At 39.4% G+C, this 17827-nt stretch overlaps 1 protein-coding gene across 1 annotated transcript in view; it reads left to right on the top strand.

Moving 5' to 3' along the window:
• The window catches only part of HEMK1 (HemK methyltransferase family member 1), a 39614-nt gene extending 25837 nt beyond the window's left edge, over window positions 1–13777 (top strand). Inside the window, exons 5-11 of the mRNA XM_012543492.3 lie at window positions 2825–2983; window positions 3867–3931; window positions 10020–10069; window positions 11637–11745; window positions 12087–12182; window positions 12981–13094; window positions 13632–13777. Of these exons, the coding sequence (XP_012398946.2) occupies window positions 2825–2983; window positions 3867–3931; window positions 10020–10069; window positions 11637–11745; window positions 12087–12182; window positions 12981–13094; window positions 13632–13677 (639 nt within the window). The 3' untranslated portion in view covers window positions 13678–13777. The remainder of the gene's footprint in view (window positions 1–2824; window positions 2984–3866; window positions 3932–10019; window positions 10070–11636; window positions 11746–12086; window positions 12183–12980; window positions 13095–13631) is intronic.
• Window positions 13778–17827: the final 4050 nt, after the last annotated feature.

Below are 17827 nucleotides of genomic sequence, written 5' to 3'. Positions count from 1 at the left end.
AGGGAAGAGTTTTACTGAACATCATCCAGTTAATGAGTAGCAAATCCGGGACTTGTCCCCCGATCTTCTGACTGTAAATCCAGTGAGCTTTCTCCATCACCACATTTCCCCTCCTACCAGTTGGCCATCAATAGCAATAGTCTATTCTCTTTCCTTAAACTCTTTGTTTTGAGGCGGGGGCAATTGGGGTTAAGTGACTTGCCAAGGGTAGCCCAGCTAGCAGGTGTTCAGGGTCATAGTTGAAGTCGAGTCTGCTGATTCCAGGACTGGTGCTGTATCTTCTGCATCACTTAGTGGCCCCTCTGCGCCTGCCTTCTTGAGCGTAATAGCAATTCCTTTGCTGGGCACTTTGGGGAGGACTTCACCTTGGACCTTGGATAGCATTAAATATTAAGAGAGAAAGCTTAAGGTTCAAACTTTGGCCCTGCCAGTTATGAGCAGTGTAACACTAAACATTCCTTTCACCTCCGTGGACCTTCATATTTCTATCTATAACATAATAGAGATGGCCCAAAAGATCTGACATTCTCTGTCCCAAAGTCCCAGGTTTTGAAGCCTTGTGATTCTCTAAGATAGTAAGACTTTAAAGCTGGTAGGGGGTTTGGGAGTAGAGACCGATTGGGAGGTGGTGGGAGGGCCTGTTTAGTCCCCAGTCATCAGTACCTGGCAATCTAAGGCTTTCTAGGCTCTCACTCATGGCAGAAGACTGTGACCTGGCTTTGGCGCCATTCCTGATGGGTTCTGGGGGCCTCCCTAGGAATTGTGACTTAAGGCTGTGTCCCTGGTTGACATAAAGGAGTGACTCCAGCACCCCAGATGAGAGTAATTTGGCACCTGCAGGTGATTACATAGAGTACTGGATGGGTGCCACTGCCCATGGGGCAGTTACCTTTACTCCAATTGTACCACCTGCTCAGAGCATCCTGGTTTTGCCCAGCAGACTGGTACCGTGTCACCCTCTGGTGTCACTACTGTGCCTTTTTCTCTCTTAGCAGTTGGAGAATTCTACAGGTAAAGATGGGCAGGTGGAGAGCAGGAGAGTGGAGGGGCACGGGGCTATCTAGAGAGCAGCAGGATGGTAGAAGTGAAAGGGTCTTAGGTTCACTTCCTGGCTCCTATATTGCAAGTTGTTTGATCTTAAGCAAGTTGCTTAATGTCTATGAACTTCTGTTTTCCCACCTGGAAAATGGGCATAGAAATCTTTATACAGCCTTCCCCAGAGTTCTAAGAAAAATAGTTTCTAAACTTCAGAGTACCACAGAAATGTGAGCTACTATAGTAGAGTGGAGAAAAAGCTGCCCTTGGCATCATGAGTTCTGGATTTGAATCTGGATCTTAGAAGCTCTATTTTCTGATCATAGACACTGGTTGCTTTGAGCCTCAATTTCTTTATCTATGAAACAGAAATAATAATACTAAGTCCTAAAGATACAAAGCCAGGGTGAAAGTCCTTACCTTCATGAGGCTAGCATTTTCTGGGGGGAGGTAATGTGTACACATTATATACAAGACAAGGGGTAATTTGGGAAGGGGCAGGCTCTAGGAGCTGGGATGCAGCGGGAAGGGCTTCATGATACTTGAGCCGAGATGGAGGAGCAGCAAATAGAGATTTTGGCCAGCATGGAGAATCCAGGAAGGGGAGGCATGTATAGGAAGACTGACAAGATTAGGATCCAGGCTGGGAGGGCTTCAGATGGCAAACAGAAGAGTTCCTATTTTATCTAGAGTCAGTGAAATAGGAAGTGACATGTTCAGGACTGTGCTTCAGGAAAATCATCCTAGCAGCTTTATGGAGGGTAAATGGAAAGGGAAGAGGCTTGAGACAGGGAGACCAGTTAGGAAGACCTTCAGAAGAGGATGTAAGGTCCTGAAGTGGGGGGAAGTTATGTGAGGGCAGAAAGAAAAAAAGGGTCAAATATAGGGAAGAAATAAGGAGATTCAGTTACTGGTTGGACATTTGGTGAAAGAGAAACTGAGAAGTCAAGAAATGCTATTGCTGGGGAAAGAAGCATGGCTAGTCAGTAGAGAATCTGAAAAAGATCTGTTGGTTTTAGTGGACTGCAAGCTTAATATGAATCATGTATGATCTGACTGCCAAGAAAGCTAATGTTTGAGGTTTATGATTGTGATGGAATACGACTGTGCTAGAAGAAATGATGAGCTCCAGGATCTTAGAAAAGCATTAGTAAACTCGTATGAAATAGTGAAGAGCAAAATGAACAGAACCAAAAGCATGTTCTATTCGGCAACAACAATGTTATTGTAAGAACAACTTTGAGCAAATACATTATTTTGACTATTATAAGTATCCAAATAATTGACAAGGGATATATGAAGAAAGACCCTATCTGTATCCAGAGAAAGAACTAATAGATATATAGAATGATATATAGATATAGATATATTTGTGTCTAATGGTAACCATCATTAAGGTGAGATGTGGAAGGAAAGGGAAAAAATTTATATTTCATAATTTTATTATATATTTAATATAATTAAATTACTTAAGTGCTCAATTATAATTTAATATTATATATTTAAAAGGAATAGCAAGTTATACATAATAGATTTGTGGTTTCCTATACAATCATCATTTTTAAATTATTCTGTTATGGAAATGCTTGTTTTAATCCCTAAATTAAAAATTAGATTAAATTTTTTAAAAAGAAAGCTAATATATTGTTAAGTCATATTAAGATACCTGGGTCTGTTATATACTGCTCTATTCAGACCTCTTCTAGAGGGAGTTTTATCCAGCATCCCATCCCCATTGCCTAGTGTCTTTCTTTGAAGAATTAATTTACCTTTCCTGTTCTCTTTGCAGGAACTGGTCAACTTGGTACTTCATGAGGAATCCCAGAGGTGCCAAGAATCCAGAGCAAAGGGCACTGTAAGCCATCAGCTCCACTCTGGTCCTCTCATCCTGGACCTCTGCTGTGGCTCTGGGGCTATTGCTCTCAGCCTCCTGAGCAAACTGACCCAGGTGAGCCTCCCTCACCCAAAGAGTCACCTAATCCATTGACTTTACCTTGTCTGTCTTTAGCTCACGGAGGAGACAGCGCCAGGACAGCCTGAGGTTTTCTATAAGTAGCTGTTACTATCTCTCATCGGGTCACTCCCTATATTTGAGAACTCACTGCCCTTCTTCATTCTGACTCTTCCTTCAGAAGCCCCAGGATCTCAAGGTTTCAATTTGTGAAATAGGGAAAAATCAGCTTTTTCTCCCAAGAAAATTAGCCAAGCTGATGAAGATGCCTATGTTTCCAGAACATGTGTGTGTACATACATGTGTACATGTAAATGCATGTGTTTGTAAATACACACATGCTCTGTGGTTTTATATATAATTATCTATGTAAATAGATGCTCTTTCCTTTGTTTATATCACTAACTTCCCAATGAAAGTGGTTATTTTCCAGCCATCTCTACCCCTGCCCTAATAAATCCCTCCTTTGCAACAAATAAGTACATTCAAATCAATATAAAACAAACGATTTGTTCAAGTCTAAAAGTGTATGCCCCATTCTGCACCTGTAGATGCTTCGACATCAGTCCACTGAAGTCATTACTGCTCATTGATTTCTAGATAATTCTTAAAAAACAAAACTAATAAAATCTCAGAGATGCAAAAGACTCTGGAGATCCCCTAGTTCAGTCCCTACTCATTACTTTCAGAGCTGTGCTTTTTACTGTGGGACTGGCAGCTTTTGTAAGCCGTGTAATTATTGGGTCATTTCTGCATATGTTGAGCCAGAATCTGCCTCTCTGTAATTCTCCTTCCTCCTTGCTCCTGTCATTCCTAGCTCTGCCTTCTAGAACTGAGCAGGACAAGTCTAATCTCCTTACTTCTGTCCTTGTGTTTGCAGAGCCGAGTAGTTGCAGTGGACAAAGGGGAAGAGGCCGTGAAACTCACCAGAGAGAACGCTCAGAGGTGCTGGGGGCAGGATACATGAGCTGGGGACCAAGGGCAGAGGCCTAGAGATACTGGACACTAGAGAGAGCTTTCGGGGATCTGTAGCATGGTGAAGAGATATTTATATTATTATAGCAGTAACATAGCATAATGGACAAAGTGCTGGGCTAGGAATCCGAAGCCTTGGATTCAAATTTTGCCTCCACTATTTAGTGTATAAACTGGTCAAATTAATTTCCCTGAGTCTCAGGCAACTTATCTAAACTTGAGGGTTGCAATCTATGCCTCTGATCTTTTTTTACTTAGAAGTTCCCCCATCCTAATGAAATGACAGGTGCCTTTTTATACTTACGTGTTTATTGTTGTCATTCTTGTGAAAATGACCTGCTAATCTTGGTAATAACCCTCAACCTTCAGTCCTTCACTCTGACTATATCTAGTTTGAGCATCTCAGTTTAAAAAGTACAGAAATCTCTATAAATGTAAATAAGTCATCAACTCTGATATACAGGAAATGAACAAAAGAAAAGATGTTTTTCACATTTGTATTGGGCTCTGGATAATAATCTTGAGTACTATGCTATAAGCAAAGCATTTATTTCTTGGAGAAATTTGATCAAATCAAAATAGTCAACCATAATAATGGGGCCAGAAGAACCCAGTAACTTCCTGGGTCAGCAATTTTTGCTCTGCTTGCCAGGCAGAAAGACTAGCAGTCAGGAGCAAGTCTGGCTTAGAGTATAGACTTGCAAAACAGGAAGGAAGTTGCCACAAGATTATAAGCATTATCATGTCACAAAGCAGGTAAAAGGGAGAGGAAGAAAACAAGCTTGCAAGTAACTTAGCATGTGACCCAGCAAAGCCAGATCATTACAAGGGCATTGTGATATAAATGAAAAAAAGGTCAACAGACAGACATGAAGTAGAACAGGTTGGTGGAGCAGAAAGGGCCATTCGTCTTAAAAGCAAATCTAGATTTGGCTGCTTGCTAACTGTGTTATCTTGATCAAATTATTTCTCCTCTATGTTTCAGTTTCCTTAAAAGGAAGGTAGACAAGATCTTTTAAGATTCCCTATGATGTGGTTCTAATCTTAAATCCTAAAAATCAATGATTCTTAAGTTGGGGTCCATTATATATATAAAACTTAATATAACTTAACTTAATAGGAAGTTTGGAATACTGGATTTGGGCAAATGTACTTGTAAAAAAGTTTCTGTTGGAGGTATCATGATTTTAAAGGTTTTCTGAGAATAATTTTAAAGACATATCAAAATGGAAAAGAAGCCAAAAGAACAGAAAAGGTCACAAAGCATGATCCAGGAGGCAAATGAGAGAGGAAAAAAAATCAACAAATACAAAACCAAGATTTTGCTTTTTCATCTTTAAAATATCTTTATGAGACTTGCATTGAAGGTGTCCTTGATGAAAATAGAAGAGTCAAGGAGGAAGTCTTTTGCCAACCACCATTTGCAGTCAAACTGCTAAGACTTGTAGAGAACATGAAAGTACATGGTGCCTGCTGTTTGTAGATCACAAATCATTTGAATGAGCAAAAGGCAATCTTCAAAGCTCCCAGACAAAGTTTTCCGCTTTCATGAAGAATTCCACAATAGTCATAATTCTTTTTTTTGCTTTTATCAGAAATTAGGATAGTGCTTAGTACATAGTAGGAGCTTAATATTTACTTCCTTAGAGAATGATGAGTCTCTCCATTTTTATTTGATGTATTTCTGGAAACATTAGCAATACTAATAAGACAATAGAAAGCAATTCCCCCCCCCTCCCCTGAGGCAATTGGGGTTAAGTGACTTGCCCAGGGTCACACAACTAGGAAGTGATAAGTGTCTGAGATCAATTTTGAATTCAGCTCCCCCAGACTTCAGGGCTGGTGTTCTAATCCATTGCTCCACCTAACTGCTCCAATAGAAAGAAATTTTTTAAAAATATAAAAATAGATAAGGAAGATATAAAACTATTCCTAATTGTTGACAACAATATGGTTTAGTTAGAGATACTAATTGAGGCAATTAACAGCTTCAGAAGAATTTCAAGCTACAAAATAAACTCTCAAAAATCAAGAGCATTTTTTAACAAAATATAGGACACAACAGTAGAAAGGGAATTCCAAAAGACTTTAAGATGCATAAAAATAATCATCAAAACACATAAAAGATGGATCAGGCCATCCTCAGCAACGAGATCAACCAAATCATTTCTAATGGAGCAGTAATGAACTGAACTAGCTATGCCCAGAAAAAGAACTCTGGGAGATGACTAAAAACCATTACATTGAATTCCCAATCCCTATATTTATGCACACCTGCATTTTTGATTTCCTTCACAAGCTAATTGTACAATATTTCAGAGTCTGATTCTTTTTCTACAGCAAAATAACATTTTGGTCATGTATACTTATTGTGTATCTAATTTATATTTTAATATATTTAACATCTACTGGTCATCCTGCCATCTAGGGGAGGGGATGGAGGGGGGTTAAGAGGTGAAAAATTGGAGCAAGAGGTTTGGCAATTGTTAATGCTGTAAAGTTACCCATGTATATATCCTGTAAATAAAAGGCTATCAAATAAAGAAAAAAAAAAAACAACACATAAAAGACTTAGGCAGATTCTGTTACAACACATTCCTTAAAGAAATAAAAAACAACTTAATTAGCCAGAGGCATTTTCAGTGCTCATGATTGGGCTATGCCAATGTAATTAAAATTACAATACTATCAAAATTATTTTGTAGTTTTAATACTAGACCAATCAAATTAGTTTTAGTCCAACACTTTACACCATATTCCACAATACATTCTAAGTGGATATGTAACCTTAATATTAAAGATTATGTTATTGGGGCAGCTAGGTGGTGCAGTGGATAGAGCACCAGCTCTGAAGTCAGGAGAACCTGAGTGTGACCCTGGGCAAGTCACTTGACCCCAATTGCCTTGGGGTAGGAAGGGGGAAATCATGTTATTTAAAAAAACACAACTAGAAGAGAAGTAGGTAATATACTTTTCACAACTATAGATAGGAGATATTTTCTTAACCAAACAAGATATAAAGACAGTTACAAGGACAAAGTCCATAGCGTTGACTTAGGAAATTAAAAAACTTTTGAACAAATAAAATTAATGCAACCAGGATGAGAAAGGAAATGCTTAAATAAGGAAAAAAATCTCTATCGAATTTCCCTAATTAGGGTTTGATAGTCAAGATATGTAAGTAATTAACAAATGGATCAATAGGTTGATATCTAGAGAGATAAGAGTCTAAAATCCATTCTATAATAGATAATTAATCAAAGTATTTGAACAAACAGTTCTCAAAAGAAGAATTGCAAACTATTAGCATTCATAGGAAAGAATATTTCAAAACATTGATCAAAGAAATACAAATCAAAATAACTCTGAATTTTCACTTTATCCTCTGAAAATTAACAAAGATGACAAAAGATGGGAATAGTATTGGACGGGTTGTGGGGTTGATAGGCATGCTAGAGCACTGTTAAGGGAACTGTAAATCTGGACAGCCATTCTGGAAAGTAATTTGAAATTATGCAAATAAAGTGACTAAAATATCTGTATCTTTTAACCCAGTAGACAGGAAAGAATTGGCCATTCCCTAAGGAAGCAAATTTGATTACTAGCTTTATATCCCAAGGAAATTATTGATAAGTATATATATATATATATATATATATATATATATATATATATAATTTTCATATATATATGTATGTATGTATGTATATGCATATAAAATCATTACTTTTTGTGAAAGCAAAAAATTGAAAACAAAAAAGATATGCACTGATTGGAAAATGGCTAAACAAATTGAGGAACATAAATGTAATGGAATATTGTTGTGTTCTAAGAAATGACAAATATGAATACGTGAACTGATAGAAAAATGAAGTAAGCAGAGCCAAGAAAACAATATACACAATGACTATAACAATGTAAATGAAAAGAACAAACAAAAACAAATGGAAGAGGTTATTGAAAATTTGCAAAGAACAAGCATAATTCCAAAAAAGAGATATGAAAAGACATCTTTACCCTAAGTCTCTGACAAAGAGAGAAGTTCATTAGTGTGGTACATTACACATGTTTTCAGACATTTTTGATATGTTGATCAGTTTATGCTGATTTTTTTTCCAATTTTTTTTTTTTTTGCATTTTTGTCTGTCCCATATTATTTTTTTACATGTTCTGGTTTGCTGAGAGAGGAAAGAGAAAAGATACTAGTGGAAAATCATGGCACTGTAAAACAACAAAAAACATCAATGGAACTTATTTAAGTATTTATTTACTTGTTTGGTTGACAAGTACTATTCCAGAATAATTTGTTCAGTGTTTTTCTAAATTTTATGACACACTCATCAAAGTTGTCAGCTGATATTTGGGGAAATGTTCTGTACAAAGTCCAAAATGAGTATGGATTTCGTATTGATGTTCTGTTGATTCCCTTTCTGCTGTTTACAGAATAAATTGCATCAAGCTCCAAAGCACCTCAGGGTCTCCTCAGTGAAATCTACAACCTGTAAATAGAGATTAGCCCAGCAATCCACACTGAAGAAAACAAATGGATAAAGAATTAACCTTGCCAAGATAATGAATGCAGCTGGATGGGCAGACCATTGGATTAATCCACCAATGTGTATATTTGGAAAACCATTTTAAATGTGCAATATTTCAGACCCAGAAATAGATTTGTGGATTGCATTTGGAAAGTTGTGCATACCTTTCATATTCTCAAGTTTTTCCCTGTTATCAAAATCCATATTTTTAAAGAGTTATATTTTTCTAGGGATACTATATGATTTTGAATCATGGTGAAACATTCCTTGAATTAAAATTTTAGGTGACCAAAGTTTCAGCTCAAAGACAGAAGGAAAAACTTCTCAATAATCGGCAATAAGGAAAAAACTTCCCCACAATCAACTATCATTAAGTGGAATGGTCTTCCTCTTAAGGGAGTAAAGTCTTCCTGGAAGCCTTTAAGTAGTATCTGAATATCTACTTAGCATATATGTTATTGAAGCAGTTCCTGTTCAGATAGGAGAGGGACAAGATGACCTGAGGGTTCTGTAGTTTGTATCTTTTTGTTGAACTGCTACTTCTCACCTTAACTGACTCAGTCTGAGCCCCTTTCTTCTTTGTTTGCCGATGTGTGACCCTTGACTTTGATTGATTTCTGGCTGTTTTGGCCAGTGGCTCTGCCCATTGGGACTGTGGACAAACCCTACCTCTGTCTACTCATGCCCAGCATTTTCTCCCTCCTCTTAAAAAGCATGTGGTCTCTTGACTAAATAGGGCAGGGTAACTATGCTTAGGAGGGCCTGGTATCATGGGAAGATCGGGGCCTAGGATTCAGACACCTGAATCTTTGCCCTGTTTCTGCTACTGGCTCATTGTGTGATCTTGGACCTCAATTTCTCAATTTCTTTTTTTGTAAAATGAAATTAGACTCAGTGGTCTTCAAGATGCCTCCCAGAATGAATATTTTTGATTTTCATCTGTATTCCAGGATTTAGGCATTGTTTGGGGATACTATTATGCCTTGATGGACTTGAGGCGTGGGAAATACATTCTTGTCCTCTCTGATATATCTGGAGACTTTGGAGGTGGATTAAGCTGGTCTTGAGTTGATGCTGCCATCTAGATGTCAATAAAACTGTCATATGACATACAAGCCCCAGAAAGCTGTAGGCACTAGGGCACTAGGGCAGGTGGTACAGTGGATAGAATATCAGAGGTCAGGTAGATCTGGTGTCAGATGCTGATGAGACAAAAATCATTTAATCTCTCAGGCTCAGCTTCCTCATCTGTAAAATGAGGGAAATAATACTCCCTTTGCCAGAGTCTCTGTGAAATTCAAAACAGTGAAAGTACTTTGCAAATGTTACTTAGCATTTTTACCTCTAAATGGACCTACTTATATGGGCATGTGTGTGTACACAGTGCATATACATACATGTACATACATGTATTATCTATGGATGTATGTTTGTGTTTTAGAGATGTTTTGTTCTCTGCTTTCGGTCCACAAGCACAAGCAATGTGCCTCACCCTGTTATTTCCCTCTTTTTCCTCATAGGCTCCACTTGGAAAATAGGATCCAGATTGTCCGACATGATATCACCTCTGGTATGTTCCTCTGGACTTTTCCTCCCTCTTCCCTTCCTTTCTTTATTCTCAAAAATCTGTCAGATAAAGTCAACTCTTGGTTCTCTCCACTGGGACATCTCCCCAGTTTATAACTAACTACTGGGACTCTTGCTTTCAGATTTTTAATTATATTGATGATTTCTCTTAATCAACTCATTTATGGTCACATATCCTCAAAGCTCAGCTTAGGTGAAGCCTTTCCTGGTCTTTCATTGCTTCCCAGTTACTAGCACTCTCTTCAGCCTCAAATTACCTAGTCTTATCCTTCCCCATGTACAGATTATGGTCTTCCAGGAGGTAGTAAACTCCTTGAGGGTAGGTGTCATTTTATTTGTGTTCTTGTATCTCCCAGCACCTAGCACAATGCCTGTACACATAGCAGGGGCTTAGCACGTTTGTTAAAATAAGATTTTAGTTTATCTTAGCCAGTGTTTTTCCTCCCACTTCTACCATCTATTCCACATACTAGAACCTTTTTGCCAGAGGAGTCATATTACTTATGCCCAGTGTAAAACAAGGAAGCAGAGAAGAGTTGAATTGTAGGGGTAAATGTAATAACTGCTGGCTCAGTGTTCATAGTATGATTTCATTATTGTAAATGTTAGATGCAAAATTTTTTTGAATCTTAATACTGAAATCTTTCTCTTACACATAATTTTTGGATTATACACAATGCTACCTTTCCCCTCATTGGCATGAAAACTCAAGAATTGATTCTAGTTCTTTAAGACATTAGAAAAAAGTCTCTATTCTTTGTATAGTTCATGGGAGATGGGCAATCTGGGAAAACAGTATTATGTGGGCTGTTAAATCTTGGCTACTTCTTTGCAAGGCTGACTTAGGAAGGCCCATAGCATGGATTCAAATTTTGGCTCCACAGCCAACTATTTGTGTGACTTTGGGATTTCTGGACCTCATCCTCTTCCAGGGATGATACTAGGATACTGCAGTCTTGTGCTCCATGCTACACTATTTAAGTATCCTGTGAGATGGGATCTGCCCTCCTGGATCTTGCACCTAACAATAAAAATCTGATCAAGAGACCAGCATGGTTTCCAATGGGCGTAGGAGGGAGTTGATGATTCAGGGTGGAGCCATCTCCTTCAAAATGTATAGGATGAAGTGCCATAATAGAAAGAACCCTGATCTGTGTATGAAACCTGTTTAAGACACTTAGTAGCTGTGTGACTCTGGCCAGGGTACCCTTTCTTATTCTCAGTTTCCTTATCTAAAAATGGGATAATTGCATCTAATAGCTTTGTTGTGAGGACCAAGAGAAAGTAAACATGAAGATACCTTATCAATGTCAGCTGTTAGAGGATTGTGGATTTAAAGAATGAAGTCTTTAGCAACCATTTAGTCTATCCTTTTAGAAAGACATAGGAAGGGAGTAGCTGAACTAGGATTTAAATACCCCTATTCTGATTCCAAGTCCAGTGGTCTTTTTCCTCTCTCTTGTCTACCCATCTGCGGCTCCTTCTCATCCTGAGGGTCAGAGGTTGGGCGCTGTCGAGACTAGGACAAAGAAGTCTTCTTCTTGTTGTAGGAGTGAACAGCGAGCAGCTGCTTCCATGGGGGCCAATGGGCCTCGTGGTCAGTAACCCCCTTTACATCTTCCATTATGATATGGAGCAACTGGCCCCAGAGATCCTCAGGTACTTGTGTCTTCCCATCCTTGGAGAAGGGGCTTGCATAACAGGAGATGGAGAAGAAGAAACAAGCAGGGACAGTGGGGGTAATTTTTCATAGTTGTGGGGTAAGGGGTGTTGTTTGATGGACCTGAGAGATCTTTGAGGAGACCAATGTTCTGTGGCTGACTTGGGGATCCTTCTAAGTCTGCTACCTCCATCCTTTAATCCAGGGCTACATAATTATTTAAGATCTGCTTTAGCATATTATAGTCATTAAATATAACTGAGAGTGGATAGGAGTGTGACCTGGCTCTGGCCCTTCAAGTTCAGGCCACAGAAAGCCACCTTTTCCTTGTTCTTTCCAGCTATGAAGATACCGACAGTTTGGATGGAGGAGAGGATGGCATGAGGGTGATAAAAGAGATCCTGTCCCAGGCACCCAAGCTGCTGAAAGACTCTGGGTATGAGGAGAGGGAGGAGGAGAGTGGGAGTTTTTTGCTGTAAGATCCCCACTGATCCCTTACCCCATGGGTGAGCTCCCCTTTGGGGAGATTTCCAGCCAAACCTAAAGCTGATCAGTACTACCTGTGATGATGGCTTTTCTCCAATGCCTCCCCTGATCATGATCCAAGGTAACAAAACATAGAATGGAACAAGCCAGAGTGGGTGTCCAGGAGACCTGAGCTCTGTCACGGACATCCCTATATGATCTTCATTAACATACTTCCTTTAGGGGGCATAGAATTTTAAAGCATAGAGAGTCATGAGAATTTCCCCAAGCCTGTTTTCCAGTCTGTGAAATGAGCGAGTTAGATAAAACAGCCTATAAGACTTAAAAAAAAAAAAAAAAAAAAAAAAAAAAAACTTTATTATTAACATCAATATTTTTAAAAACTGTGAGTACCAAATTTTCTCTCATCCTTCCTGCTACTCATGGAGAAGGCAAGCAATGTGATATCAATTATACATGCAAAACACTTCCATATTAGCCCAGCAAATTCCATCTTTCTAGGGCATTAATAATCCAGCAAGAGGCAAGATTGTCTTCCCAAGATTGGAGGCGCAGACTCCAGGAGCATGGAGCTCTCCATGGTAGAGGAGTAGAAGATGGGGGAGGTAGTTTTTCCCATCCTGCCTCTTGCTACCAAGATGCTCAAGTTCAGAATAGACCCCACAGGGTGTGTGTGGTCACCCACTTTCACCTGTTCTGGGGACTCAAGGCCTCTGCCAGTATATTCCACTGCTTTCCCTCTCTACAGAAGCATCTTCCTAGAGGTTGACCCTCGTCATCCAGAACTCGTTGGGAATTGGTTACAGAGCCGGCCTGACCTGGATCTCTCCATCTTGGCTACACATATTGACTTCTGTGGCAAGTAAGGCTTTTCATCTCCAAGACTCCTTCTCTCCATCCCTTCTGCTCTTCCCTAGGCAAGCCCTATGAATACCCTCAGTAAATATCACCTTGATTGTCCTTGTATGGTCCCCATGCTTCTGACCTTGCCACTGGGCCTTTTACTCTAAGCTATGGCTCCAGCAATGGGGATGGACTGCAGTGAGTTATTCTCCCTCTCAGCCAGTCCATCTTGAAGCTAAAGAAAGACATCTGTGAGTCTAAAAATGGCCATTATGGAGACTCAGTCCTGGAGCCAGAATCAGAGGTCATTCTGGGTCCTATTCAGAGGTAACTGAGCCCTCTGAGGAACAATTCCCCAACTGTTTGCTTCCTGTTAACTTTGATTTTCTTGGCAACCCAGGATTGCTCTGAGCTCTGATTCTCTCTTTGCTTTCCCTTTGTCTGTCGAGCAGTCTACCTCTCCTGGGAACCCCAGGCCCTGTGAACTTAGGCAGAGATCTTTCGAGGTTTTCTTAATTTTCCTGATGACTTCCTTATTTCTTCTCATCTCTTTTAGGCCCCGGTTTCTACATATTCACAAGTCAAGAGGTACTGGCAGGTAGGGTACCCAGAACTTGCCAAACCTCCAGCTTATGGGAGCATCCAGCAAATCTACCTTTCTGGGACACTGATAACACATCAAGAGGCAAGATTGTTCTCCCAGGATGGGAGGCCCAGACTCCAGGAACACTCCATGGTGGAGGAGTGAGGGTGGGGGAGGTGATTTTTTTTTTTCCATCCAATAGCTTGCTCTCAAGATGCTCAGGTTTGGGATAGACACTGGAGGCTCTGGAGGGGTATCTGGTTACGGATTTTTGGCTCTTTTGTGTAAGCAACCAAAAACCCCATCCTGAGCCCATTCACTGGTTGTGGTAGTGATGTTTATTCTCCTGTGCAGAAATATTCCTTAAAGCCCCCAAAGGGGTCTTACCACCTCCTCTCACTCCCCTCAACAATACCTTATCAACAACTATTCCTTTACTTTTATGATAATAGCTTCTTATTTTTCAAAAGACAGTTTCAACTATCTATTCAAAGAGTTTTCAGCATTCACCCTTGAAAAAATTTGTGTTCTATATTTTTCTCCCTCCTTCCCCATCTCTAGATAGCAAGTGATCCAATTAGGTTAAACATGTGCAATTCTTCTAAATATATTTCCACATTTATCATGCTACACAAGAAAAACAGATCAAAAGGGGAAAAATAAGAAAGAAGAAACAAGCTAACCAATAACAACAACAACAACAACAAAAGGTGAAAATACTGTGTTGTGATCCACATTAGATCCCTATAGGCCTCTCTCTGGATGCAGATGACTTTCTCCTTCACAAGTCTATTGGAATTGCCCTGAATCACCTCATTGATCAACAATTATTCCTTATCTGTCAATATGGAGAAAAACTATTGAACTGACCAGAAACATGGATAAACAAAAATAACCTCCATTGGTTCTTTCTGTCTTATGGAAAGAGTACTGAATTTGGAGCTGGGGGTGGGGTGAGAGCCTAGATTCAAGTCTGTAAGCAACTTTGTCACTACTAGCTGTGCAGTAATGAGTCTCAGTTTCCTCTCCTATTGAAATGGGGATAATGATATTTGATCCCTTTCACAAGATTATTAGAATCAAATAAGATAATGTATATAGCAAACTTTATAAAATCAAGAGTTTAAGTAATGTTAAATAAATGTGAACTGTTATTATTTCTATGTCTCTTGAAAAGTTGATATATTCCTTGTGAGTATGTCTGGCGAGGGGATGGTGTGGGAGGATTAGTCAGTCAAGCATTTACTAAGCCCTTCCTTTATGCTAAGTAAGCACTGGTGACTAATAAGTCAAGCCTCTCCAAAATTTCTGTTTTTAATCGAAAATTGTATTTATTTAACTAAAAGGCTGGGCTGAGCCAAGTGGCAGATTGCCTTTACCCCCTTGCTCCCCCAAAGCCAGTTGTTGGCTTTTCAAAAGTTTTAGCTTAACTATACCTTGTTTTTTACCCATCATTAATTTGTTACTACTGGGGATTTTGGTCAAGTTAGAAACTAGAAGTTAATCTGAATTTGAAGGCTGTTAGCCACCAAAACCCTTGGCTACTCAGAATAATCCTGTAGATTCTGCCTTCTCCTCGTCTAAAAAGGGGCAGACATTTCATGTTTGGGGCAAACTCATATAAAGACTGGGTTGGCAGGTTCCCTCCATTCCAGAAGCTAGGTGATGCAGTGGTTAGAGCACTAGACTTAGAAAGATATGAATTTAAATCCAGCCTCAAACACTTACTAACTGTATTTTGGGAGGGTGTAGCAGTAATTTTGGTTCTGATGTCTGTGTTCAGTGAGAATACCAATGCATAGAGTGCTAGGCCTGGAGTCAGGAAAACCTGAATTCAAATGCCGTCTCAGACACATACTATTGAGAAAGTTACTTAAACTCTTAGTGTTCTAGACCACACTGAGACTTAAATTATGGACAAGATACCATTTATAATATTAGAGGGAGTTCACTACAGGGATGAAATGACAGATAAATGACATAATAATAGCAAGCATTTATATGGTGTTTTAAGATTTTTAAAGTACTTTATAAATATCTCATTTTTGATCTAAGAAAAAGGTCCTGTATGTGCATGAATGTTTGTGGCAGCCCTCTTTGTAGTGGATAGAAACTGGAAACTGAGTGGATGCCCATCAGTTGGAGAATGGTTGGGTAAATTGTGGTATATTAATATTATGGAATATTATTGTTCTGTAAGAAATGACCAACAGGATAATTTCAGAAAGGCCTGGAGAGACTTACATGAACTGATGCTGAGTGAAATGAGCAGGACCAGGAGATCATTATATACTTCAACAACAATACTATATGATGACCAGTTCTGATGGACCTGGCCATCCTCAGCAATGAGATCAACCAAATCATTTCCAATGGAGCAGTAATGAACTGAACCAGCTACGCCCAGCGACTAAAAACCATTACATTGAATTCCCAATCCCTATATTTTTGCCCACCTGCATTTTTGATTTCCTTCACAAGCTAATTGTACAATATTTTAGAGTCTGATTCTTTTTGTACAGCAAAATAATGGTTTGGTCATGTATACTTATTGTGTATCTAATTTATATTTTAATATATTTAACATCTACTGGTCATCCTGCCATCTGGGGGTTGAAACAAGAGGTATGACAATTGTTAATGCTGTAAAGTTACCCATGCATATAACCTGTAAATAAAAGGCTATTAAATAAAAAAAAAAGAAAAGAAAAAAAAAGAAAAATGTCCCCTTAAAAAAGAAAAAGGAGCCTTTACATCTGACAAAGCATTTTCCTGAACAACAGTCTTGGCAGAGCAATGGGGGTAGTGATTAATATCCCCATTTTACAGGTGAAGTAACTAAAGCCAGGAGAGGAAAAATGACTTGCTTACATGGACAGTCAGTGCAGAGCTTGATTATCAGGAGGTTGGAGCACTCACCCATGGCCCAGATTCTTTCAGTAGCTCAGACATGGTTTTTGATGTGGCACTTTGGAGAGCTTGCTCGTAGCAGAACGGTGGCTCTTGGTGAGCTCGGGGCATACTGGATAATTTTAACCTGCAAAGGACCAGGGGCCAGGGAGCTAGTCTCTTTTGTTCTATCTGTGGGAACTTTTTTTCACACAGTGAAAAAAAAATTGGTCCCTTGTAATTCAGTTCAGAAAACACATTTTATTCAGGAGCATACTGTGCTCAAGGCCTTATGTTGTTACTAAGCAACACAAACCTGAATTCAGATCCTACCTCAGAAGCTTATGAGCTGTTTAACCCTAGACAAATAACATCTAACTCACAGGTCTTGCTGTCAGCTTCAAACGAGATAACATTTGTAAAGTGTTTTGCAAATCTGTATCAAAAACTGTTGCTATTATTATTTCATCTGCTGGGTCATGAAAGAAATAGCTCCTGAGCTGATCATCAAAGGATAGAAAAAAATTCAACAGGGAGATATGGGTAAGTCACTATTAGACTGTAAGCTTCTCTAGAGTAAGCGCCGTATTTCTATTATAAGTACAGTGTTTGACACATAATAACTATTTTTAGTTTTCATTCATTTGTTCATTTTGTTCATTCATTCTTTCATTCATTGCTTTATTCTTTTATGAGGAAGGAACAGAGATAGGAAAAGACTGGGTAACACCAGAGAAGGGAGCATAGTCCAGTCTGGGTGGATCATAGGAAGGGAAGAATTCTGGACACTTCGCAGAAATGGCCAAACAGGGCATGAGGCAACAGCCGCCTGAAGGAGCTTCAGTCTGCTCCACATAATTTGGGAGGATGGACGCTAACAGGCGCAGCTCCGCAATGGTTCAGAAACGGGCCAGGAGCAGGCCCAAATGGGAGATGAATGGACAGGGCCCGGTCAGCCAGAGATGCCACGATAATCCCTTTTGTGGGAGTTGGGTTTCCTTGTATATCAAGCTGAAATCAATCCCAGCGTGACCAAGACTCTGAGCCAGCAGGCCCCTTCCGAGCGACTCCATTTTTCCTTCACATTTAGGGACTTCGTCACTTTGCACTATAAAAAGCTCTCTCTGTTCTGGGAAAACCAAGGCCCGGGGCAAATGGGTAAGTCTGGCAGGCCATGACATCTTTCAAGGACATCTCACTCCCCAGCAGCGTCCCCCTCGCATTGGATAGTGGGAGGGTCAGAGAATTGGAAGTAAGTTGCAGATAGGATTTGAACCTGC

This window comes from Sarcophilus harrisii, chromosome 1, assembly GCF_902635505.1.
Source record: "Sarcophilus harrisii chromosome 1, mSarHar1.11, whole genome shotgun sequence".
NCBI lineage: Eukaryota > Metazoa > Chordata > Mammalia > Dasyuromorphia > Dasyuridae > Sarcophilus > Sarcophilus harrisii.
The sequence above is the reverse complement of the archived record's forward strand: the minus strand, read 5'-3'. Positions and strand labels throughout refer to the sequence as shown.